General features: G+C 41.6%; 1 protein-coding gene across 3 annotated transcripts in view; it reads left to right on the top strand.

Moving 5' to 3' along the window:
- Dnah7 (dynein, axonemal, heavy chain 7) overlaps positions 1-25,769 on the top strand; it is a 305,667-nt gene that overhangs the window by 213,227 nt on the left and 66,671 nt on the right. For all 3 annotated transcript variants that reach the window (XM_039084571.2, XM_039084570.2, NM_001419550.1), the window contains 4 exons: positions 91-281; positions 6,990-7,123; positions 14,656-14,991; positions 24,561-24,687. In XM_039084571.2, the coding sequence (XP_038940499.1) occupies positions 91-281; positions 6,990-7,123; positions 14,656-14,991; positions 24,561-24,687 (788 nt within the window). The remainder of the gene's footprint in view (positions 1-90; positions 282-6,989; positions 7,124-14,655; positions 14,992-24,560; positions 24,688-25,769) is intronic.

The raw sequence follows: 25,769 nt of genomic DNA, 5'->3' as shown, positions 1-25,769 counted from the left end.
TACTGGAATAGAAAGAATCTGGAGAGTTGAAAGAACTGGAGCACTGGATGCTTTAGTCAATATCTTAAGTATGATTATTTCTGCCTTTAGTGTTACTAGAAAATGTGGGAGAAGAACTGGACCCGATTCTAGAGCCTCTTCTGTTGAAGCAGACCTTCAAACAGGGTGGGAGCACATGTATCCGGCTTGGAGACTCCACTATTGAATATGCTCCTGACTTCCGCTTCTACATCACAACCAAGCTGAGAAACCCACACTATCTCCCAGAGACGTCAGTGAAGGCCAGTAAATTTCCTAAATTTCCTTATCGCAGCTCCTGATCTCATATCTTTCTACTCAATCAAAAGAGGACCAGGTCTTCCTAAGACAGCTGAAATTTGTCCTCTCTACTTCCTGAAATTATGTGCTGGGAAGAACAACCACAAGAATCTAATCTGCACAGTTATCCTTGGACGATTGCACAGGTGTCATGTGCCAATCGTCTTGCTTTGTAGTAGATGATAATATGTTCCTTGTTGGAGCTGACATTTAGAAACAGGACTCCATCCTTCCTCAGAGAAAGGCTACTCCTTTCTGATTTTTCAGAATTATTTAAAAGAATGATGTGTCTTTTTTTTTAATACTGCAAATTCCTTTAAAGGGTAAAGTTAACATGTTATGCAAAGACTGAAATGACTATACATTGATATAAGGCTGGGCTCTTAGGGTTAGGGACTTTACCAAACTCTATTTTAATTCCTTTACTCCTTTACTCTCATCCCTGGTTGTCACTCAATGTTTGAGAATGAGTGTAACATTTATTTACCAAATTATTCTGATCTGTTAAACTACATATAGAAAGAGAGAGAGAGAGAGAGAGAGAGAGAGAGAGAGAGAGAGAAGAAGAAGAAGAAGAAGAAGAAGAAGAAGAAGAAGGAGGAGGAGGAGGAGGAGGAGGAGGAGGAGGAGGAGGAGGAGAAGGAGAAGGAGGAGAAAAGAAGAAGAAGAAGAAGAAGGAGGAGGAGGAGGAGGAGGAGGAGGAAGAGGAAGAGGAAGAGGAAGAGGAAGAGGAAGAGGAAGAAGAAGATCTGTCCCTATCCAGTATGCTCAGATCTTTTTTATTGAAAATACTTAACATGGGCACCTCTGCTGAAAGGCAGATGGCAGATGATGTTGGTACAATCATTTCATCCATGATAGGTGAGCATGATGCCTGCTTTTAAGGGATTCACGCTGTGCACACAGCAGTGTGTACAGAGTGAGTGTAATGTGTGCGCCATGAAAGTGGGGGTGGTGGTCTCCACAGTGTGTCCTGGAACCTCAGAGTACACCCATGGACTGATGAACACAGCCGAAGCTAAGAGGTCGAGAGGAGACAGATGTCTGTGTGTGATGGTCTAGCTCGGTTTTGAAATAATGAAAATGCTGTGGCCACTGTTTTTAATTAGCTAAACACACAGTTATTTAAACACTCAAAAAACAAACAAAAAAACAAAAAAACAACCCTCCCCCCAAAAACCAAACCTGCCTGGTATCTCTCTCTCTGCATTAGGACAAGGACTAACATAGTTACAGGTGTGGATTTGAACTGCTGCTCTAACACAGATGGGGCCACGCCGTTCACGGTCTCTGTGCATCAGTCCCCTCATTTGTAAATGATCACAACAAAAGTTACTATGTCATTGAGTGAAGTAAAAACCTGAATAAGTTAGTCTCCATAAAATGCTCAGGATGAGGCCTAGTGGATTGCGTTTGTATGAATGTCAACCATTAGCATGACTGTTTAACTTTTCAGCAGAAGGAGAAAAAGAATAAAACATGAGGAAATAAAATCCCAAGGCTGTCTTAAGAAAAAATTAATAAACAGTATGGAAAAAAAACCTTTCTACTTACCAGTAAAGCACATGGCAGTCTCACATAGAGCACAAACAGCCCTTGGTTGGATAATAACTGGTTATGACAGAAGTCGTAAGGCGCTGCGGGGAGGACACGAATCTGTGTATGGTTCGGCCCTGAAATCCCTATGATCCCCAGAGTGTTTTATTGCTCCATTATTTTAATTGCTGGGATTGATTAAATGGGGATTAGGAAGCTTGGTGAGGTAGTTACTTTCATTTACATATTTAAATATATCTCCTCACCCCCCACACTTTAGGGTCTTTCATGTGCCTTTTGCTTTCAAAAGCACCCACGGGAGGGAGCCATGCTGCTCACATCCTTTTGAGTCTAAATGAAAATGAAATCTTGCTGCTGTGTTCGTAGGGTTTCAGATGCTTTGTGAACATGTGGCTACATTTGCAAATATCTTGGTTTCAAAGATCTGACATCATTAGGCTTGCAATGAATAGGTTTCTGTCTGAATGCCGCAAAACACAAGTTATAAACCAAGCATGCTGCCAATACAGTTTTTGCATGAAAATGAGTTGAGCCTGTAGAGGTGGCTGATCATTCAGTATTAATCTGTAATAGGATCGGTTTTGATTTTATTCATGATAATTACCTCATCTAAACCTATGACTGCATCCATATAAACTGTACACAGTGGCACTGGATGTAGTAAAAAATATTAAAATTCCAGCCTGGGGCTTCTTCCCCGCTTTAGACCATTTATGTTCCTGGATGAAAAACACACACAGCCTTTATATTTTAATCTGCCTTAGGCAGCACAATAGCTGGGCGGCTGCCTACCCTCCATGCTGTTAGAATCTTGGTTCGTATCCATAATCTGGAGTTATCACTTACTATTTACTATGTTTTATCTGGGCTGCTCTTAACTCCAATTGGCCAGCCCACATGGCCACATTTTTTTATGGCTCAGCTATCCCATCTCCCTCCTGAACATTCTTCTTTTATTCCATGGCAACTTTTTCTTTTTCCTCCCTCCTCATGGTTCTCTCTCCTGCAAACCTGTGAAATCTCAACCCCACCTATGTCTCTTCTGCCCAGCTGTTGGCTGTCAGCATTGTTATTCAGCAATCAGAATTAACTTGGGGTCAGGGTCCCAGGGGCTATGTGCAGACTCCAGGCCGTAGGGGCAATCACTTAGACCCCAATGTCCAGTAAAATAGACAGTAAAAGATGAAGCCTTAACAACTGGAGGCTGAGCACTGAGAAGATGGGGGGAAAGAACCATGGGCGACACGAACATGAAGCAGGCATCAGGTTTGGGTGGGAGAAGTGAGTCCCCTTTCTTAGGGGTACCAGAGGAAGCTGCTTTGCACTTGAGGCCTCAGTTAGCAAGTTTCCATACAAAAACAAAATGGCAGGTCCCTGCAGAGGGAATAGCCTCTTGCCAGCAAAGGCAGGGACTTGTGACGTCACCTGTAGAGCAGCCAGATCTCAGACACTGTGCTGAAAAGACAAAGGCGAGGTGCCGGTCCATGGCATCAGTATCGGCATATTTCCACTTGGGAGAAAAGGAAAGACAAGTCAGGCAAGACCACTAAAGGTTCTAGACAATTCAGAGATTAAAGAAAGAATAACATTGACCCTCATCTGCAAGAGAAAGAGTGGTGGCTCATGCTGGGACCTAGTAGTTTGTACCTAATATAAATACTGAGTTGAACAGGACCGGACATTAAACTTTCAGTTTCTGTATTGGGACTTGGCATGGTGTGTAGCGGAGTATGCTAGCACAAAGCAGCAGTTGGTTCTCTTCCCTCTTTTTCCTCCCCCTTCTCCCTTCCTATGTCCTCTTCCTCTTTCTCCCTTTTATTTTCTCCTCTACGTCTTCCTCTTCCTCCTTTCTCTTTCTCTTTTATTCTTTGCAGTTGAAAATATGCCATTACATATATGCATGACATTTTCCTGATCTATCCCTCTGTGGTTGGATACCTAAGTTGGTCCCATAGTTTAGCTATTCTGCATAGTGCTGTATCAGTGTGCACAGTTCTCTGTAATTAGTTGACCAGGAGCCCTTTGAGTAAATACCCAGGAGTGGTATAGCCAGGTCATATGCAACAGAAGTGCAAGCAGGCATCTAACAGTCTGTAGTTTGGGACTCCACCATCATTTCATAGTGTAGATGAAAAGACAATGAACAGAAGTAGAGGAGGATGTCTTCAGAGTCTTCTGAGGTTTCAGACCCTAAGGTGTGTGGGCAACTGTTGCAGGATATTACACTGTGAACCCTGAGATTGTATTATTTACAGGAAAATCCTGTTTTAGCTGTTGTGTTGCTCAGCCTTAGGACATACCTTTAATCTAAAAGCTTTCTGCTTGAATATTCTAAACAGGGTTAAATAAAGTCAACCACAGATAAAAAAGCAGAGCAGAGCAAACAGTTGATGAAAGTGAACATAGGGTTATTAAGAAAAGAACCATGGAGAGTAAGAGGGAGGCAGGAGAATGGATAGCGAGACATACAGGAAGTAAAAAGAAGGAACATTTAGTTTGAAGGAGTCTTTCTGAGACAGTATGAGAGAAGGGGTTCATTCTAGGATGTCAGCTGAGGAGGAAGGTCGTTTGGGTGCTTCCTTCGCCTCTTGGAGCTGGCAGGGTTTCACCCAACATCTGGCTCTGGAGTCTTCATTGGTAAACTTGAGCAATTGAGGTTTTATTCAAAAACAACAGGCAGCACACTAGCAAATATATAAAAACCAATTAAGTGAGAATTTCAAAGGAAGCCAAACTCAAGTAGTTATTTGTTGACTTCTAGATTATTTGGTGACCAGAACTGGACAGTTGCTGTTTTACTGCCATGAATATTGGTGGGTACAGAGGGACTGGGAAGAGAGGGAGCAGGTTACAGAGGGCTGAGGTGACACGGAGAGGGGAAACACTATTTTCAGCAAGTGTAATTGTGACGCATAAAGATCACTCTAGAGCTGCGGGGACTAGGAATAGTTTTCTGGAGAACATTAAATTAACATTTATTGGGAAGTACCAAGAAAGAGATAATTTTAAAGATGTGTTCTATGTATGGGTGTGCACAACCACACTAGCCTCTCCACTAACTAGGTACCTGGACAGAGTGGCTATCAGCAGATAACCCATGATGGGCACTGTGAACAGGTAAATTTCCTAATGTTCCTTCCTGCAGGATAGTGGCTCATTAAGCTCATTAACAGAAAAATACTTCACACACAGCATATCAGAGCAGTGTTCTCTCTTCTTGTCTCTCTTAAGTTTGTTTCATATGACACCTTTAAGAAACCTTAAAAAGAGAATCAGTCTAGCCTACAGTAAGAGTTGTTTCCAACCTCATTTTAACTGATTTCACTGTTAAAGAATCATTGGCCTTGCCAATCCTACATCTGATAGAGGTTTAATATCCAATATATGAAAAGAACTCAAGAAGTTAGACTCCAAAGAATCAAATAACCCTATTAAAAATGGGGTACAAAGCTAAACAAAGAATTCTCAACTAAGGAATATCGAATAGCTAAGAAGCACCTAAAGAATGTTCAACATCCTTAGTCATCGGGGAAATGCAAATCAAAACAACCCTGAGATTCCACCTCACACCAGTCAGAATGGCTAAGATCAAAAACTCAGGTGACAACAAATGAGGGTGAGGATGTGAAGAAAGAGGAACACTCCTCCATTGCAAACTGGTGCAACCACACTGAAAATCAGTCTGGCGGCTCCTCAGAAAATTGGACATAATACTACCTGAGGACCCAGCTATACCACTCCTGGGTATATACCCAAAAGATGCTCCAACATATAACAAGGACACATGCTCCATTACGCTCATAGCAGCCTTATTTATAATAGCCAGAAGCTGGAAAGAACCCAGTTGTCCTTCAACAGAGAAATGGATACAGAAAATGTGGTACATCTACACAAGGAGTACTACTCAGCTATCAAAAACAATGACTTCATGAAATTCATGGGCAAATGAATGGAACTAGGAAATATCATCCTGAGTGAGGTAACCCAGTCACAAAGAAACACACATGGTATGCGTTCACTGATTCACTGATAAGTGGATATTAGTTCAAAAGCTCGGATTACCCAAGATATAATCCACACACCACATGAAGCTCAAGAAGAAGGATGTCCAAAGTGTGGATGTTCAGTCTCTCTTAGAAGGGGGAAAAATATTCATAGGAGGAGATATGGAGACAAAGTTTGGAGCAGAGACTGAAGGCCATCCAGAGCCTGTCCCACATGGGGATCCAGCCCCCCCCACACATACACACACACACACACACACACACACACACACACACATATATATATGTCTCCAGCCACCAAACCCAGACAATATTGCTGATGCCAGGAAGTGAATGCTGCTGACAGGAGCCTGATATAACTGTCTCCTGCGAGGCTCATCCAGAGCCTGACAAATATAGAGGCGGATGCTCACAGCCAACCATTGAACTGAGAGTGGGGTCCCCATTGGAGGAGTTATAGAAAGGATTGAAGGAACTGAAGGGGCTTGCAACCCCTTAAGAACAACAATACCAACCAACCAGAGCTCCCAGGGACTAAACCACCATCCAAAGAGTACACATGGACAGACCCATGGCTGCAGCTGCATATGAAGCAGAGGATGGCCTTGTTGGGCCCTAATGGGAGGAGACGTCCTTGGTCCTGCCAAGGCTGGACCTCCCAGTGTCGGGGAATGTCAGGGTGGAGAGGCAGGAAGGGGTAGGTGAGTGGGTGGGGGAACACCCTCATAGAAGCAGGGGGGAGGGGAATGGAATAGGGGTTTATGAACGGGAAACCGGGAAAGAGCATAACATTTGAAATGCAAATAAATAAGTAAAAATCTGGTTTACAAAAAGGAAAATAAAAGAATCATCAGAAATTGGACCTGTTGGAATTAGGAATGCATAGACTGTTATAAGCATTTGATTTCTGACTGTCACAAGCTTTTATGGGTTTTAATCCAACAGTCAGGCTTGCCTGTACTGTTGCTGGCTCTCATATCTGTGAATTCTATTTTCATTCATGTGACTGTCACAATATGTGTTCAATGAATGGAACCTTCAATCGCACATACAGAAGCATTCTTAGTGGAAAAAACAGTGCATTTTCAAAACACATTCTTTCACTTATAGGTCACATTATTAAACTTCATGATAACTCCCGAGGGAATGCAGGATCAGCTTTTGGGAATTGTAGTGGCTCGGGAAAGGCCAGACCTTGAAGAAGAAAAGCAAGCCTTGATACTGCAAGGAGCTGAGAACAAAAGGTTTGGAACATCATGAAATACAGAATGATTATTTATTTTGTGGTTATAGTAAAGTACATTTAAGCATCTATTTAGTTAGATTGAATATATTATATATATTGAATATATATAGTTAGATTGAATATATACATTATATATATATATATATATATATATATCTCAAATGGGAATTTGGTTTAAGTTTAAATTTTTGTATTTATTTACATATGTATGTGTCTGTGTGACTTGCGGGTAGAGACCGGAAAAAGATGAGAATGGCAGAGGAGCCATTGGAAATGGAGTTACAGACAATTGTGAGCTGCCTGGTATGGGTGCTGGGATTTGATCCTTAGTCCTGGAAGGGCAACGTACGCTTAACTGCCGAGCTGTCTCTCCAGCTCCTCCCCCATATGGAAAAGTTTAATGCAGGGCCTACAGAGCCTCTGCATTAACTTAGAAAACTGCACTGCTGAGTCGTTTTCTCAGACAGGGAAGAGTAGGGAGGCTTGCCACAGATGTGAGCATGAGTCTTCAGTTCCTCGGTGCTGCACCGAAGTTTCTGGGTTCACTGTGCAACCAAAATGATCTGTTTTTTTGGGGCATAGTATCTATGTCACATTAAACTCTCTAAACCATGTAACAATTCAGGAAGTCAATGGAGTGGTACCTTGAGTTCCTTCTGAGCAGAGGTACTGGGTAGCAAAAGGAGATTGGCTTGCCCCATCTCCCTCGGGTTATCACGTGACTGATCATTAACGGGAGCTGAGCAGGAAGGCCATGTCTTACTGATATTTCACAAGATAAGAAATTGATCTTGCAGCATCTCTTTTTCAGGTAATTGTCACGGTACAACACATTTCTTTAGCTTACACGGTCTGTTTCTTAGAAAAGACTGCATATTTTAAGTCATTTTTTTTTTATTATTAACTTGAGTATTTCTTATATACATTTCGAGTGTTATTCCCTTTCCCAGTTTCCGGGCAAACATCCCCCTCCCCCCTCCCCTTTCTTATCGGTGTTCCCCTCCCCACCCTCCCCCAATTGTCCCCCTCCCCCCAACAGTCTAGTTCACTGGGGGTTCAGTCTTAGCAGGACCCAGGGCTTCCCCTTCCACTGGTGCTCTTACTAGGATATTCATTGCTACCTATGAGGTCAGAGTCCAGGGTCAGTCCATGTATAGTCTTTAGGTAGTGGCTTAGTCCCTGGAAGCTCTGGTTGCTTGGCATTGTTGTACATATGGGGTCTCGAGCCCCTTCAAGCTCTTCCAGTTCTTTCTCTGATTCCTTCAACGGGGGTCCTATTCTCAGTTCAGTGGTTTGCTGCTGGCATTCGCCTCTGTATTTGCTGTATTCTGGCTGTGTCTCTCAGGAGCGATCTACATCCGGCTCCTGTTGGTCTGCACTTCTTTGCTTCATCCATCTTGTCTAATTGGGTGGCTGTATATGCATGGGCCACATGTGGGGCAGGCTCTGAATGGGTGTTCCTTCAGTCTCTGTTTTAATCTTTGCCTCTCTATTCCCTGCCAAGGGTATTCTTGTTCCCCTTTTAAAGAAGGAGTGAAGCATTCACATTTTGATCATCCGTCTTGAGTTTCATTTGTTCTAGGCATCTAAGGTAATTCAAGCATTTGGGCTAATAGCCACTTATCAATGAGTGCATACCATGTATGTCTTTCTGTGTTTGGGTTAGCTCACTCAGGATGATATTTTCCAGTTCCAACCATTTGCCTACGAATTTCATAAACTCGTTGTTATTGATAGCTGAGTAATATTCCATTGTGTAGATGTACCACATTTTCTGTATCCATTCCTCTGTTGAAGGGCATCTGGGTTCTTTCCAGCTTCTGGCTATTATAAATAAGGCTGCAATGAACATAGTGGAGCACGTGTCTTTTTTATATGTTGGGGCATCTTTTGGGTATATGCCCAAGAGAGGTATAGCTGGATCCTCAGGCACTTCAATGTCCAATTTTCTGAGGATCCTCCAGACTGATTTCCAGAATGGTTGTACCAGTTTGCAATCCCACCAACAATGGAGGAGTGTTCCTCTTTCTCCACATCCTCGCCAGCATCTGTTGTCCCCTGAGTTTTTGATCTTAGCCATTCTCACTGGTGTGAGGTGAAATCTCAGGGTTGTTTTGATTTGCATTTCCCTTATGACTAAAGATGTTGAACATTTCTTTAGGTGTTTCTCAGCCATTCGGCATTCCTCAGCTGTGAATTCTTTGTTTAGCTCTGAGCCCCATTTTTTAATAGGGTTATTTGTTTCCCTGTGGTCTAACTTCTTGAGTTCTTTGTATATTTTGGATATAAGGCCTCTATCTGTTGTAGGATTGGTAAAGATCTTTTCCCAATCTGTTGGTTGCCGTTTTGTCCTAACCACAGTGTCCTTTGCCTTACAGAAGCTTTGCAGTTTTATGAGATCCCATTTGTCAATTCTTAATCTTAGAGCATAAGCCATTGGTGTTTTGTTCAGGAAATTTTTTCCAGTGCCCATGTGTTCCAGATGCTTCCCTAGTTTTTCTTCTATTAGTTTGAGTGTGTCTGGTTTGATGTGGAGGTCCTTGATCCACTTGGACTTAAGCTTTGTACAGGGTGATAAGCATGGATCGATCTGCATTCTTCTACATGTTGACCTCCAGTTGAACCAGCACCATTTGCTGAAAATGCTATCTTTTTTCCATTGGATGGTTTTGGCTCCTTTGTCAAAAATCAAGTGACCATAGGTGTGTGGGTTCATTTCTGGGTCTTCAATTCTATTCCATTGGTCTATCTGTCTGTCTCTGTACCAATACCATGCAGTTTTTATCACTATTGCTCTGTAATACTGCTTGAGTTCAGGGATAGTGATTCCCCCTGAAGTCCTTTTATTGTTGAGGATAGCTTTAGCTATCCTGGGTTTTTTGTTATTCCAGATGAATTTGCAAATTGTTCTGTCTAACTCTTTGAAGAATTGGATTGGTATTTTGATGGGGATTGCATTGAATCTGTAGATTGCTTTTGGTAAAAAGGCCATTTTTACTATATTAATCCTGCCAATCCATGAGCATGGGAGATCTTTCCATCTTCTGAGGTCTTCTTCAATTTCCTTCTTCAGTGTCTTGAAGTTCTTATTGTACAGATCTTTTACTTGCTTTGTTAAAGTCACTCCGAGGTACTTTATATTATTTGGGTCTATTATGAAGGGTGTCGTTTCCCTTTTGTATAGAGGAAGGCAACTGATTTATTTGAGTTAATTTTATACCCAGCCACTTTGCTGAAGTTGTTTATCAGCTTTAGTAGTTCTCTGGTGGAACTTTTGGGATCACATAAATATACTATCATATCATCTGCAAATAGTGATATTTTGACTTCTTCTTTTCCGATCTGTATCCCCTTGACATCCTTTTGTTGTCTGATTGCTCTGGCTAGAACATCAAGAACTATATTGAATAAGTAGGGAGAGAGTGGGCAGCCTTGTCTAGTCCCTGATTTTAGTGGGATTGCTTCAAGTTTCTCTCCATTTAGTTTAATGTTAGCAACTGGTTTGCAGTATATGGCTTTTACCATGTTCAGGTATGGGCCTTGAATTCCTATTCTTTCCAGGACTTTTATCATGAAGGGGTGTTGAATTTTGTCAAATGCTTTCTCAGCATCTAATGAAATGATCATGTGGTTTTGTTCTTTCAGTTTGTTTATATAATGGATCACGTTGATGGTTTTCCGTATATTAAACCATCCCTGCATGCCTGGGATGAAGCCTACTTGATCATGGTGTATGATTGTTTTGATGTGCTCTTGGATTCGGTTTGCCAGAATTTTGTTGAGTATTTTTGCGTCGATATTCATAAGGGAAATTGGTCTGAAGTTCTCTTTCTTTGTTGTGTCTTTGTGTGGTTTAGGTATAAGAGTAATTGTGGCTTCGTAGAAGGTATTCGGTAGTGATCCATCTGTTTCAATTTTGTGGAATAGTTTGGATAATATTGGTATGAGGTCTTCTATGAAGGTTTGATAGAATTCTGCACTAAACCCGTCTGGACCTGGGCTCTTTTTGGTTGGGAGACCTTTAATGACTGCTTCTATTTCCTTAGGAGTTATGGGGTTGTTTAACTGGTTTATCTGTTCCTGATTTAAGTTCGGTACCTGGTATCTGTCTAGGAAATTGTCCATTTCCTGAAGATTTTCAAGTTTTTTTGAATATAGGTTTTTGTAGTAAGATCTGATGATTTTTTGAATTTCCTCTGAATCTGTTGTTATGTCTCCCTTTTCATTTCTGATTTTGTTAATTTGGACACACTCTCTGTGTCCTCTCGTTAGTCTGGCTAAGGGTTTATCTATCTTGTTGATTTTCTCAAAGAACCAACTTTTGGTTCTGTTGATTCTTTCTATGGTCCTTTTTGTTTCTACTTGGTTGATTTCAGCTCTGAGTTTGATTATTTCCTGCCTTCTACTCCTCCTGGGTGTATTTGCTTCTTTTTGTTCTAGAGCTTTTAGGTGTGCTGTCAAGCTGCTGACATATGCTCTTTCCTGTTTCTTTCTGCAGGCACTCAGCGCTATGAGTTTTCCTCTTAGCACAGCTTTCATTGTGTCCCATAAGTTTGGGTATGTTGTACCTTCATTTTCATTAAATTCTAAAAAGTTTTTAATTTCTTTCTTTATTTCTTCCTTGACCAGGTTATCATTGAGTAGAGCATTGTTCAATTTCCACGTATATGTGGACATTCTTCCTTGATTGTTATTGAAGACCAGTTTTAGGCCGTGGTGGTCCGATAGCACGCATGGGATTATTTCTATCTTTCTGTACCTGTTGAGGCCCGTTTTTTGACCAATTATATGGTCAATTTTGGAGAAAGTACCATGAGGAGCTGAGAAGAGGGTATATCCTTTTGCTTTAGGATAGAATGTTCTATAAATATCCGTTAGGTCCATTTGGCTCATGACTTCTCTTAGTCTGTCTACATCTCTGTTTAATTTCTGTTTCCATGATCTGTCCATTGATGAGAGTGGGATGTTGAAATCTCCCACTATTATTGTGTGAGGTCCAATGTGTGTTTTGAGCTTTAGTAAGGTTTCTTTTACATATGTAGGTGCCCTTGTATTTGGGGCATAGATATTTAGGATTGAGAGTTCATCTTGGTGGATTTTTCCTTTGATGAATATGAAGTGTCCTTCCTTATCTTTTTTGATGAATTTTAGTTGAAAATTGATTTTATTTGATATTAGAATGGCTACTCCAGCTTGCTTCTTCTGACCATTTGCTTGGAAAGTTGTTTTCCAGCCTTTCACTCTGAGGTAGTGTCTGTCTTTGTCTCTGAGGTGTGTTTCCTGTAGGCAGCAGAATGCAGGGTCCTCGTTGCGTATCCAGTTTGTTAACCTATTTCTTTTTATTGGGGAGTTGAGGCCATTGATGTTGAGAGATATTAAGGAATAGTGGTTATTGCTTCCCGTTATATTCATATTTGGATGTGAGGTTATGTTTGTGTGCTTTCATTCTCTTTGTTTTGTTGCCAAGACGATTAGTTTCTTGCTTCTTCTAGGGTATAGTTTGCCTCCTTATGTTGGGCTTTACCATTTATTATCCTTTGTAGTGCTGGATTTGTAGAAAGATATTGTGTAAATTTGGTTTTGTCATGGAATATCTTGGTTTCTCCATCTATGTTAATTGAGAGTTTTGCAGGATACAGTAACCGGGGCTGGCATTTGTGTTCTCTTAGGGTCTGTATGACATCAGTCCAGGGTCTTCTGGCCTTCATTGTTTCTGGCGAGAAGTCTGGTGTGATTCTGAGAGGTCTGCCTTTATATGTTCCTTGACCTTTTTCCCTTACTGCTTTTAATATTCTTTCTTTATTTTGTGCATTTGGTGTTTTGACTATTATGTGACAGGAGGTGTTTCTTTTCTGGTCCAATCTATTTGGAGTTCTGTAGGCATCTTGTATGCCTATGGGTATCTCTTTTTTTAGGTTAGGGAAGTTTTCTTCTATGATTTTGTTGAAGATATTTACTGGTCCTTTGAGCTGGGAGTCTTCACTCTCTTCTATACCTATTATCCTTAGGTTTGATCTTCTCATTGAGTCCTGGATTTCCTGTATGTTTTGGACCAGTAGCTCTTTCTGCTTTACATTATCTTTGACAGTTGAGTCAATGATTTCTATGGAATCTTCTGCTCCTGAGATTTTCTCTTCCATCTCTTGAATTCTGTTGGTGAGGCTTGTATCTACAGCTCCTTGTCTCTTCTTTTGGTTTTCTCTATCCAGGGTTGTTTCCATGTGTTCTTTCTTGATTGCTTCTATTTCCATTTTTAATTCCTTCAACTGTTTGATTGTGTTTTCCTGGAATTCTTTCAGGGATTTTTGCGATTCCTCTCTGTAGGCTTCTACTTGTTTATTAATGTTTTCCTGTGTTTCCCTAAGTGTCTTCATGTCTTTCTTGAAGTCCTCCAGCATCATGATCAAATATGATTTTGACACTAGATCTTGCTTTTCTGGTGTGTTTGGATATTCCATGTTTGTTTTGGTGGGAGAATTGGGCTCCGATGATGGCATGTAGTCTTGGTTTCTGTTGCTTGGGTTCCTGCGCTTGCCTCTCGCCATCAAATTATCTCTAGTGTTACTTTGTTCTGCTATTTCTGACAGTGGCTAGACTGTCCTATAAGCCTGTGTGTCAGGAGTGCTGTAGACCTGTTTTCCTCTCTTTCAGTCAGTTATGGGGACAGAGTGTTCTGCTTTCGGGCGTGTAGTTTTTCCTCTCTACAGGTCTTCAGCTGTTCCTGTGGGCCTGTGTCTTGAGTTCACCAGGCAGATTTCTTGCAGCAGACAAGTTGGTCTTACCTGTGGTCCCGAGGCTCAAGTTTGCTCGCGGGGTGCTGCCCAGGGGCTCTCTGTGGCGGCAGCAACCAGGAAGACCTGTGCGGCAGCAACCAGGAAGACCTGTGCGGCCCCTCCGGGAGCTTCAGTGCACCAGGGTTCCAGATGGCCTTTGGTGTTTTCCTCTGGCGTCCGAGATACATGTACAGAGAGCAGTCTCTTCTGGTTTCCCAGGCTTGTCTGCCTCTCTGAAGGTTCAGCTCTCCCTCCCACAGGATTTGGGTGCAGAGAACTGTTTATCTGGTCTGTTTCCCTCAGGTTCCGGCGGTGTCTCAGGCAGGGGTCCTGCCGCTCCTGGGCCCTCCCCCACGGGAGCCCAGAGGCCTTATACAGTTTCCTCTTGGGCCAGGGATGTGGGCAGCGGTGGGCAGTGTTGGTGGTCTCTTCCGCTCTGCAGCCTCAGGAGTGCCCACCTGATCAGGCGGTGAGGTGTCTTTCCCACAGGGTCTGGGAGCAGAGAGCTGCTGCGGGCCCGGGATCCGCGGGCGTGGGACTTCCGGTAAACACAGGACGTGCCGGGTCCTAGATGAACTCTGCCTCTGTGTGTCCCGATCTCACCAGGCAGCTCTCTTGCAGCAGACAAGTTGGTCTTACCTGTGGTCCCGAGGCTCAAGTTTGCTCGCGGGGTGCTGCCCAAGGGCTCTCTGCGGCGGCAGCTTTAAGTCATTTTTAAACCATTTTTTTTTTCTGAGAAAGCTGTACTTCATTCTAGGCAGTTAAAGGAAATAGAAGACAAGATTTTAGAAGTTCTCTCATCTTCAGAAGGCAATATATTAGAAGATGAGACTGCGATTAAGATATTATCTTCCTCCAAGGCTTTGGCTAATGAGATTTCTCAGAAGCAGGAAGTGGCTGAGGAGACGGAGAAAAAGATCGACAACACCCGCATGGGCTATCGGCCCATCGCCGTCCATTCTTCCATCCTGTTCTTCTCCATCGCTGATCTAGCCAACATCGAGCCCATGTACCAGTATTCACTGACCTGGTTTATTAACCTGTTCATCCTGTCCATTGAAAATTCGGAGAAATCAGACATCTTATCACAAAGGTGTGTAAGGGGAATGTTAATCTTACATTAGGGGAAATGACGGTTTTGATTATCATTTCAGAATGGCGTGGATGTCACATCCATGAACCTTAGGGGAGCCTGACTCACCATTTTCCCAGAAATAGAACAGGTGTGCGTAGCTTTAGCTGGGTTTACAGAGCTGGAGGTGAAGGGATTTTAGTCAGCTCAAGCTCTGGCAGGCCTTGCCCGTCTCTCCCGTTCCCTCTGCCTTGCTGCAAACCCTTCCTCTTCCTGAAGCTGACTACCAAGGTCCAGCCGTCAAAGTATAAAGTCCAGCAGTCGAAGGCCCACTTTGGCTCACCTAATTAAATGCCCAAATAAAATTAGATATCAAACACTGGGTTTTCCCCCTCATCTTCATAAATCGACATTTTCCTATGTGGACTTCTGTCTCCTCTTTATCCAGAGGTAGTCCTCTGTCTTCCCCTCTCCTTTATTTCCCCCTCCCCCTCTCTTCTGTCACTTCTGTTTGTCTCTTATTCCCTGCTCTTTCCTTTGTGCTGACAACTTGGTCTTGCGATATCCTGCACCAACACTGAACCTTAGTAGGACTGTAATATAATTCTAGAAAAAGGAGGCAATTAGCTTTGTTTATCCTTTGCAAAATCCATCACTGAATGCAGGGACTGGAAGAGGGGTTTTGGCCTCCAGTGATAAGCAGACTCTCTCAGTTACCTCTGAAAGGATAGTTTTACATGTGGGTTTACCACATCAAAACTCTGCCAGATATCAGAGCAAACCCAAAAATCTGATATTGATTGTCTTTGATAATTACACAACGTCTTTTATATTATGATTGTTTATACAAAACATATTTATTATTGAATAGTATATAAGAAGCAAAAGCATTAAGCAATAGGTTATTTCTTAGCCATGAGTGAAATGAACCAATTGGAGCCGGATTAGATTATGTTAAAGGTAGGTGTATGGGGAAGCTGCTCTCAGGTGGTGAGTTCACTGGCCCCAAGAATCAAAGCCTAGGAAGTAACCATGGGGAGAAGGGAAGGGGTAGCAGAGGGATAGAAAAGGAGAGAAAGGAGCACTTGTGCAGAGAGAAGAGAAAAAAAGAAGAGCAAGAAACCAAAATGTCTTGGTTATACAGAAGATTTTTCTGAGGGAAGGGCAGTCCAGCCCCTGGGCTGGAAAATTCAAAGTTGAAGGCAAATTATACCAGGTAGGGACTGAAGGATGCTGGAAGGACCTGGAGGCCAGGTCTGCTTTGATACATAAAACATGCAGCTCAGTCCCTTGTCTTGGGGTCAGAAACCAAACATTGAGATCTTGTTTAAGCTCAAGTCAATGCGAGGATAAAATTCATTTGACTTGTTAATGAGAGAAGTTTTTACTTTGGCATTGTTTTTAATGTTCAGTGTTTGTTCCTAGTCCTTGAAGTTTTCAAGTTAGTGAGGCTTACTGAAGAAAAACAATGTAGGTGATCTTTTAAAAAAAATTCCATATGTTTCCAGTTAATTAAACACACATATCTGTTTTCTACACTGGGTTTGAAGTTCTGGGACAGGATTTTTTTTTTTTAATTTTGATCACTCTGTGTGTGTGTGTGTGTGTGTGTGTGTGTGTGTGTGTGTGATGCATGCTTTCCTGTGAGGGCAGTAGCCTATCACACATCGGGATTAGAGGACAACCTTAGGAGTTGATCCCTACCTTTGTTCCTGTTTAAGGCCAGGACTCTGGTTGTTCAGTACTGCGTACTCCAGGCTAGCTGATCTTGGGTAGCAGAGGGCTTTCCCTGTCCCAGTGTCGCATATTATAATCATGCACTACCACACCCAGCTTTCTGACCTCTATGAATCTGAACTCAGGTCCTCAGGCTTGTGTGGATAGGGTATTATAGCTGCTGAGTCATCTCTCTCTCTCACCACGTTCCTTTCAGTGCAGTTCTCAATCTTAACCTTGCTCAGCACAATAGCTATCTGGGCGATGGCTGCACAGTGCAGAGGCAGGTAGAGCTCTGTGGATTTGAGGTTAGCCTGGTCTACACGGTACAGTTTCAAGACAGCCAGGGCTACACAGTGAAACTCTGTCTTGGGAAAAAAAAAAGAATGAACGAAAAGCAAAAACAAAACTAACAACAAACAACAAACTAAACCAAGCAAAACATAAAACTATACAAACAAACAAACAATAGCCCCCACAATGTTATCTTTTACTTAGTTTAAAGTCTAGCTATTCCCTGGAGTCTGAGGAGAGAATTGCTCTGATCACCCCTGCAGAGCAGAGTTTTTAGTACAGGACTGAAAAGTTACAATGATTCCATGCTTCAAACCGATTGTGTGTGTGTGTGTATGTGTGTGTGTGTGTGTGTGTGTGTGTCTGTGTGTGTATGTCTGTGTGTGTGTGCACACACACGCGCACACACCAAACTAGACTCATCCAAGCTGTCTTTCTTTTCATACCAGTAACAAAGCCATTGAAATTAAAGAAAAGCAAATACCTTTTACCTTAATACATGATTTGGATAAAAATATAGAAAACAAACACAGCTTTCTATTTGTAGTTAAAATCCTTTATCTATAAGCGATGAAAACTGTACGTGGGACTAGAAGTATGGAAAGACTAATAGAGAATCTGAAATTAGAATTTTCCTTGAAGATTCCATTGTGCCTACAGAAATGTGCAGAAATGAGCTTTGGCAAGCGTGCGTGCCTGTGTAGCTAGCACCCAGCTTCCAGGCAGACAGCATTAACAGTGCCCTTTGCAGTCCCTCCCAGTGGCAAGGCAGCCACTGTCCAGCCTGCAGCACCAGGAACAGATTAGCCTGTTTTAGAAGCTTGTCTAAATAGACCCATCGAAGGTGTTCTCTAGGGCTGGCATTTTACACTCAACCCCTTATCTGTGGAACGCACAAGTATCATTTCGTGTAGTGCAGCTTTCATTGTTAAATGTGTACTTATTGTTAGGGAAGGCTAATTAAAATCTAAATCTTCTCCTAACCCAGGCATGCTCTCCAGAAAGGCATTAAGTTTGAAAACTGAATAAGCATTAAACCAGAGTGTGCTATGCATCACAGGCAATCTGCAGGGAGATTTCAAAGAACATCGTAGTCTTATGCCTTACAGCAACCGAGCACAGAGTCACGCATAGTTCATCCTCACTCTGCCTGCTAACTGAGGGACCATCTGTGTTAGCGAATTAACTTAGTAAGAGGAAGAACAAACTTTTCACACTTACATAGGAGGAGATGACTTTGCACCATAAAGCAAGGAGCCTGGTGAAGTTAGGGCGTCCGGCATTGGGTTTATGCTTCAAAGCAATGCTTCCAGGATGGACTTTGGCAGAGATTTAAGATACTCCTGGGTCTTAAAGCAAGTCCTGACTAGGTTTTGAAGTGATTTTTTCCAGCATATACATTTCTAAATATTATATGATTATGAAATATTATTTCTAAATAATATAACATTTCTCTATAATATAAATTCACTAGGTAACAACACTTGCCTTGCAATCCTGGCTGAGTTCCATGGTGAACCCAGACCCATGGTGAAAGGAGAAGGGACTCCTGAAAGTCGGCCTCTGACTGTGTCCACACCTATCTCTCACACATGAAACAATAAATAAAATCAAAGAGTTTAAAAGCATCAGAGAGAGAGAGAGAGAGAGAAAGAGAGAGAGAGAGAGAGAGAGAGAGAGAGAGAGAGAGAGAGAGAGAGAGAGGAACTTTTCGGTTTCTGCCTGGGCCCAGAGCTGAACTGGTCCCATAGCTTTCTGTACCCAAATCCTGTGGGGAGGGAGCTGGACTCTCAGATGTACGGACAATCCTGAGAGCTCAGATGAGCTCAAATTCCTGGCCCAAGAGGAACCTGCCTACAGCTCTCTGGACACAGGAACCTAGGGGCAGTCAGGGGCAGGACCCTTCCGGTTTCTGCCTGCACCTGGAGTTGACCTGATCCTACAGCTATTTGTACCCAGATCTGGCTGAAAGAAAACAGGAATGCTGACACACAGGCTTGCAGAAGGGTCCAAGTGGATCAAGGACCTTCACATAAAATCAGATACACTCAAACTAATACAAGAAAAAGTGGAGAAGAGCCTCGAACACATGGGCACTGGGGGAAATTTCATGAACAAAACACCAATGGCTCATGCTCTAAGATCAAGAGCTTCTGTAAGGCAAAGGACACTGTCATTAGGACAAAACGGCAACCAACAGATTGGGAAAAGATCTTTACCAATTCTACATCTTATAGAGGGCTAATGTCCAATATATACAAAGAACCCAAGAAATTAGACTCCAGAGAGTCAAATAACCCTATTAAAAATGGGGTGCAGAGCTAAACAAAGAATTCTCAGTTTAGTAATATCAAATGGCTGAGAAGCACCTAAAGAAATATTCAATATCCTTAGTTATCAGGGAAATGGAAATCAAAACAACCCTGAGATTCCACCTCACACCAGTCAGAATGGCTAAGATTAAAAATTCAGGTGAAAACAGATGCTGGTGAGGATGTGGAGAAAGAGGAACACTCCTCCATTGTTGGTGGGATTGCAAGAAAGAACCCAGATGTCCCTCAACAGAGAAATGGATTAAAAAAATGTGGTACATCTACACAATGGAGTACTACTCAGCTATCAAAAACAATGACTTCATGAAATTCATAGGCAAATGGATGGAACTAGAAAATATCATACTCAGGTAACCCAATCAGAAAGAAACACACATGGTATGCACTCACTGATTCACTGATAAGTGGATATTAGTTCAAAAGCTCAGATTACCCAAGATACAATCTACACACCACATGAAGCTCAAGAAGAAGGATGTCCAAAGTGTGGATGTTCAGTCTTTCTTAGAAGGGAGAACAAAAATATTCATAGGAGGAGATGTGGAGACAAAGTTTGGAGTAGAGACTGAAAGAATGGCCATCCAGAGTCTGCTCCACCTGGGGATCCAGTCCATATGTATATAGCCACCAAAACTAGACAATATTGATGAAGCCAAGTAGTGCATGTTGACAGGAGTCTGATATAGTTGTCTCCTGAGAGGCTCAGGCAGAGCGTGATAAATACAGAGGTGGATGCTAGCAGCAAACCTGAACTGAGAATGGGGTCCTGTTAGAGGAGTTTGAGAAAGGATTGAAGGAGCTGAAGAGGCTTGCAACACCGTAAGAACAACAATATCAACCAACCAGAGCTTTCAGGGACTAAACCACTAACGAAAGAGTACATATGAACAGACTCATGGCTCCAGCTGCATATGTAGCATATGATGTCCTTGCTGGGCACCAATGCGAGGAGGAGAAGCCCTTGGTACTGCCAAGGGTGGACTCCCCAGTGTAGGGGAATGTCAGGGTGTGGAGGCAGGAAGTAGGAAGTCGTTGGAGAGAAGGAAAACCCTCATAGAAGAAGGGTGAGGGAGGATGGGATAGGGTGTTTGTGGGTGGGAAACCGGGAAAGGGAATAACATTTGAAATGTAAATGAAAAAAATATCAAAAAATGTAAATAGAAAAATATCCAATAAAAAAAGACAAAAAGTACGCATCAGAGAGGAGAAAATACTTAGAAAATATTAAGTTCTTTACTTTGAGGCTCTAAGAAGATAGAGGTAAGGGGTGGACTATCCCTTTATTTTCAACAGGAGGAAGAAGCTTTTCCGCTTACTTTTTAAACATTTGTTTGGCCTGACACTGTACCTAAAACTATTGGTCCCTTCTGCTGTTGAGAACACGGACTTTCAGTCTGGGCCACAATGGATGTTTGCTGTGGACGAGCATCCCCATGATTGGTGCCAATTCATGCACATGGAATGCAACTGCTGGGGGCAAACATTTGTGTGTACTCCCTTGCTGTACCAAGATCCTTTGGGATAGCCCTTTCCATCATTTACCCCGGCAAAATAAGAGTTCCAACTGAAAAGCTACCTGCTGATCCAAGATTAGAGAGAACAAATTATTATAGAAATGATTTGTGATCTCCCAGCTATGGATAAACATGGCGTTTGTGGAAGTTTAGCAGTTATTAAACTCAACTATCCCCCAAAGTACAGGAAGCATGGGACTGTTCACACAAGCCTGCCTACCAAAGACGGTTTTGTTCAAATCTTACCACTGCTCTAGTATTCCTTCTTATTCCTCTTACTGAAATATATACATGTACTCCATATTTGCCTTTTGATGGCTATGCTTCATGATCATCTAACTGTGGCACCAAGAATAATACTATATCATGAACACTATGGTATACACCGTGAAATTGCCATAACAAAGTGTTATTTATTGAAGTTGATGAATCAGTGTTTACATAGGAAACACTAAAACAGAAACAAAAAAAGGAAAATGCAGAAAAAGATCTAAGTAGGGTGTTGTTTTATTAAAGGGGTCAAACTGCAACCTTTTCTAAATAAGTACACAAACATAAATGTGCACACGTGTGTGAGCACACATGTGCACAGAGGATTTTTGTGTCCTTGCTACTTCCATCAATATTCTTCTATAACAGAACTTATAGAAGCGGTTCAGTAGACCATATTGTAGCTATAATTTGCTGAGACTTGTAAATAGGATAGATATTGTTAAAATAAATACAAACACCACTCTGTTAACTATCTTCCTCATTTCAGTTCCTTTCCTATAAGTTTATTTAAATATAAAACCCCACTAGAGAAACTTGAGTTGTCTCCTATCATTATACCACTTACCAACATTCGTAGCTGCTTATGTTACAAATGCTAATTATGTTCTCCAAAATAAAACCTATTTACACAAGAAGGTCTACATGTAGCTTCTGGGAACCTGCCCCCAGTTGTCTCTGATTCGTAAATAAAAATGCCAACAGCCAATAGCTGGGGAGGACCACCATGTGGGAAGAGCGTGGAGAAGAAGAGATCCACCATACCTGAGAAGAGTGTGGGACAGAGAGGCATGGCCACCATGTGAAGGAGCCGGGAGAGCACTGCCCAGGGGCCCGCCCAATTGGGTCTAGAACAGCCAAGATAGAGCATAGGATTAGTAAGTAATAACTCGGAATTAACCGCGTGGAGGTTTGGCAATGGTCCGTCTATTGAGCTCTTTAAGGCATATTAAAGTATAAGGGCTGTGTGCGTGTCTTTCATTCAGGAACATAAAGCACTGAGGCAGGTATTAAACCATGCCACCGAGATTTGTTAATAAATTTTTCCACAAACAATGAATAATTTTTGGACTTTTGGCCCCTCTGAAGTATATCTTTAAAATACAATATTTTAATCTTTACCACTAGTAAGAGTGAATTTGAGCTTGGAATAGTTTTGGAGGAAGGATAAGGGTAGGGAAAGCTGGAGGATTCTGGAAGGATAGGGGGATAGCAGCTGGACAGGAATTGCAGCACAGCCGTGGCTGCCTAAGGCCTTTTCCCTCCCAGCTACAGCCTACATTTTCTAGAATTGCTCTAGAAACCTCATTTATAAAGTCATGTGCTAAAAGCAGTGACTCCTGGTTTTACCTTGTCAGGTTATCCCATTCAAGGCATTTTTTGAGCCGCCTCAAGTATCTCTCATAGTAAGAGAAAAAGAAACAGCAACAACAACAGACCTGTTTAGTAACTATGCTGGCTAGTCTTATGTCAACTTGACACGCAAACTGAGTTATCTGAAACGAGAGAAACTCAGTTGAGAAAATGCCTCTATGATCTGGCCGTAAGGCATTTTCTTAGTTATTAACTGGGGGGGGGGGGGGGGGGGTGGAGGTGGGGAACCCGTTGCTGGTGGTGCCACCTCTGAGTTCTATAAGGAACTAGGCTGAGCGAGCCAAGGGAAGCAAGCCAGTAAGCAGCACTCCTCCATGGCCTCTGCATCAGCTCCTGCCTCCTGGTTTCTGCCCTGTTTGAGTTCCTGTCCTGACTTCCTTCAAAGGTGAACCGTGCTGTGGAAATTTAAGCCAAATAAACCCTTCCTTCCCAGCAATAGAAATTCTAACTAAGACAGTAAGCCTTTGAGTTACAGTTTAGGACCACCAAAATGATACATATGGCTAATGCTAGACAGTTGCTTACTCTTCCTCAGAGAGGCCTGTGCCTACACTTGGGTCTGTTTTACTGGCCTCCGCTCTCCCCTTGAGGAACACTGGAGTGTCTCAATATTCATTTGTGCTTAAGCCTCTACTAAAATATCTTTAAGAAAATCACCAACTCTGCTTTGTAAACTGACCAGTCCTTAGTTTATTTTAGAGTTGAAGCCAAGAATCTTGGTTTGGCCTCGGCTGAGGTTCCTAACTGCACAAGGGAAGGCCTCAGGCTGCCGGCAGGTGTGGGGTGTCTGTCCCCTCTCTTTCCGCATTGTGATCACTAAGAACAAGAAGGGGAAATTATCTATCAGAAGAAACTTGTCTCAAAGTGTACACTTTTAAACTCTATTCTAGGAAGACAAATTCTCAGTCACTTTGTATTAATTGTACTACCGCGGGACAGAGACAGATTTCATGTATGAACAGACCTATAGGCATGACAGTGGAAATGGATAGGATGCTTATTTTAAATCTGAACCTCGGCTGTATTTCAAGGACTTCTGTCTCACTACACTAGTTCTTTTTTTTTTTTCCAGAATTGTCAGCTAAAAATAAGATGTGTCCTTTTGCTGTCATTCTCTAATGGCAGTGCTGGTGTGGGAGGAAATAGTTAAGGAAATGAGCAAGAGGAAAAATGAAAAGCAAAACACAATGCCAATTACAATGAGTCCAAGCCAAGGACAGTCGTATGAAAATACTTAAACTCTTGTTACAGAGTGGTAGATTATTTTTCCCTTACTGCATTAAGAAATACCGGTATAATTTTGACTACTAATAAACTATGTTGCTTTCTCCCTCAGATAATTGATCTGCTTAGAAGGTTTGAGCCATTAGTCTGTGTCTCTACAAATGTCTTCTAGCTCTCTACAAGTGGTTTTGGTTGACAGAAGTTAAAATTATAGTTTTTATGTCTATGCAATAACTAATTTAAAATTCTGATTTCAATGATTATTTCATGAAATAGTTATATTAAAATGAATGAAGCATGGTATTGACACTAGGAATTATTACAAATGTAGCTCACATGCATTACAACAATTATTCATATGTCTGTGTTTTCTCTCTGTGAAATGTAGTTTCATAAAGAGAAATGTAGTTTAATCAAATCTACTAGCTTTTTTTGGCTCTGATAGATTCATGTTCAGTGTAGTACAGCATTAGGCTTTACCATTAATTTAATGCAAGCTATTAGTTTTATTCATTTAACATAGTATAAAATATTTGCAGGTATTTACTTTGTAAAGAGGTCAAATTTTGCCCCCTAATACAATACTTCATAGTTAAAAAGTCTGTAATTTTTTTAATGGATTAAGATGCCAAGTACTTTTTCATAAATGGAAGATTAAAGAAAAAACATCAGTGAACAGTGAAATGCAATTCAATTCAAATGCTTCTACCTTGTCTAGTTCTCAAACTGTCAACCTTTGATTGTTTGGGTGGAAACTGAGAGAAGTTGTTTGAGTACAGGTCTAACAGTCTGTGGGGGCGATCTTAGCATTCCCTCCTGGTGACCCTGTTTGTGTTCACTCCTCTCTCCCCATGATGGCTCTTAGGCTTCATATTCTCAGGGATCACTTCACCTACTCACTCTACGTCAACATCTGCCGTTCGCTCTTTGAAAAGGACAAGATGCTGTTTTCCTTTTGTCTCACTGTGAATCTGCTGATACATGAAAATGCGGTCAGTAAGGGTTCAGTCTGTAGGATTGCGGATGCTGTAGTTACGGGGAGAAGGTCTGGGGCATACCAAGATAGGACACCAGTGTCAAAGGTTCTATGTGTCTTGATAACACAACTCAAAAGTTAACTCAGGAGGATCACAGCTCTAGACCCAGTTGTAATAACTGTTAGAGGAGAAGATAATTTTAAGTAATTTTCTAATCTTTGGGGCAATTAGGATATCATATTTCTCCCTGGCCAGAGGTAGAAATTGGATTTTATAATCAGAAGGAATAGCTTTCCTAGATTATGCCCCAGCACAGAAACCTCCGAAATTTTATGGGGTAAAACCGAAGGTTACATGAGTGTGGATCTAAAGCTTACATGAGTGTGGAGCCCCTTTTCAGTATCCTTCAAGCCTGAGGATGCTTGTCTAGCAAAGTAACACTATCATGATATCACTGATTTATTTACTATTCCACATGGCAACATATAAATATACTGATTAAAACCAGACAATGAAATTAAGGCCAGGCAAGGCAAGACTGAATTTCAGAGTAGTTAATTTAAATTAAGAAGAGTATGTTACTATCACTTGAACGTTTATGTATTTTAGTTTAAAAATCTGTTGTACCCTGTGTAGCAGAATGCACCTATAATCAATCCCTGCACTTAAGAAGTTAGGGCAGGAGGATTATAAGTCTGAGCAGAGTTTAGTCTGCACAGAGAAGTTTGGGGATAACCTTAATACAATATTCTGGTTTTTTAAAAATGTTTCTATTAGAATTTACATGGCCATGCATCTAAGTTTACTAAGTAATTTATTCTCATCCTTAAGAACTTTGCCAACTCAGATCTAACCATTTGGATTTAACCATCCTACCCAAATGTAAGCTAACATTAAATTCTTTTTATCTGAAAGATAGGAAGCACTTTACAAAATGAAAAGGAAGCATCATAGTCTTCTTATACATTTACAAGACTTGTAAAATCTCATATGTTAATATCTTCATGGAATTAGGAAAAATACTTTTCCTTGTATTTCTTGCAAACATTTTATAGTTACTCAGATTTTATAAAGAACAAATGAAAGCATGGTGGATT

This window comes from Rattus norvegicus, chromosome 9, assembly GCF_036323735.1.
Source record: "Rattus norvegicus strain BN/NHsdMcwi chromosome 9, GRCr8, whole genome shotgun sequence".
Lineage (NCBI taxonomy): Eukaryota > Metazoa > Chordata > Mammalia > Rodentia > Muridae > Rattus > Rattus norvegicus.
The sequence above is the reverse complement of the archived record's forward strand: the minus strand, read 5'-3'. Positions and strand labels throughout refer to the sequence as shown.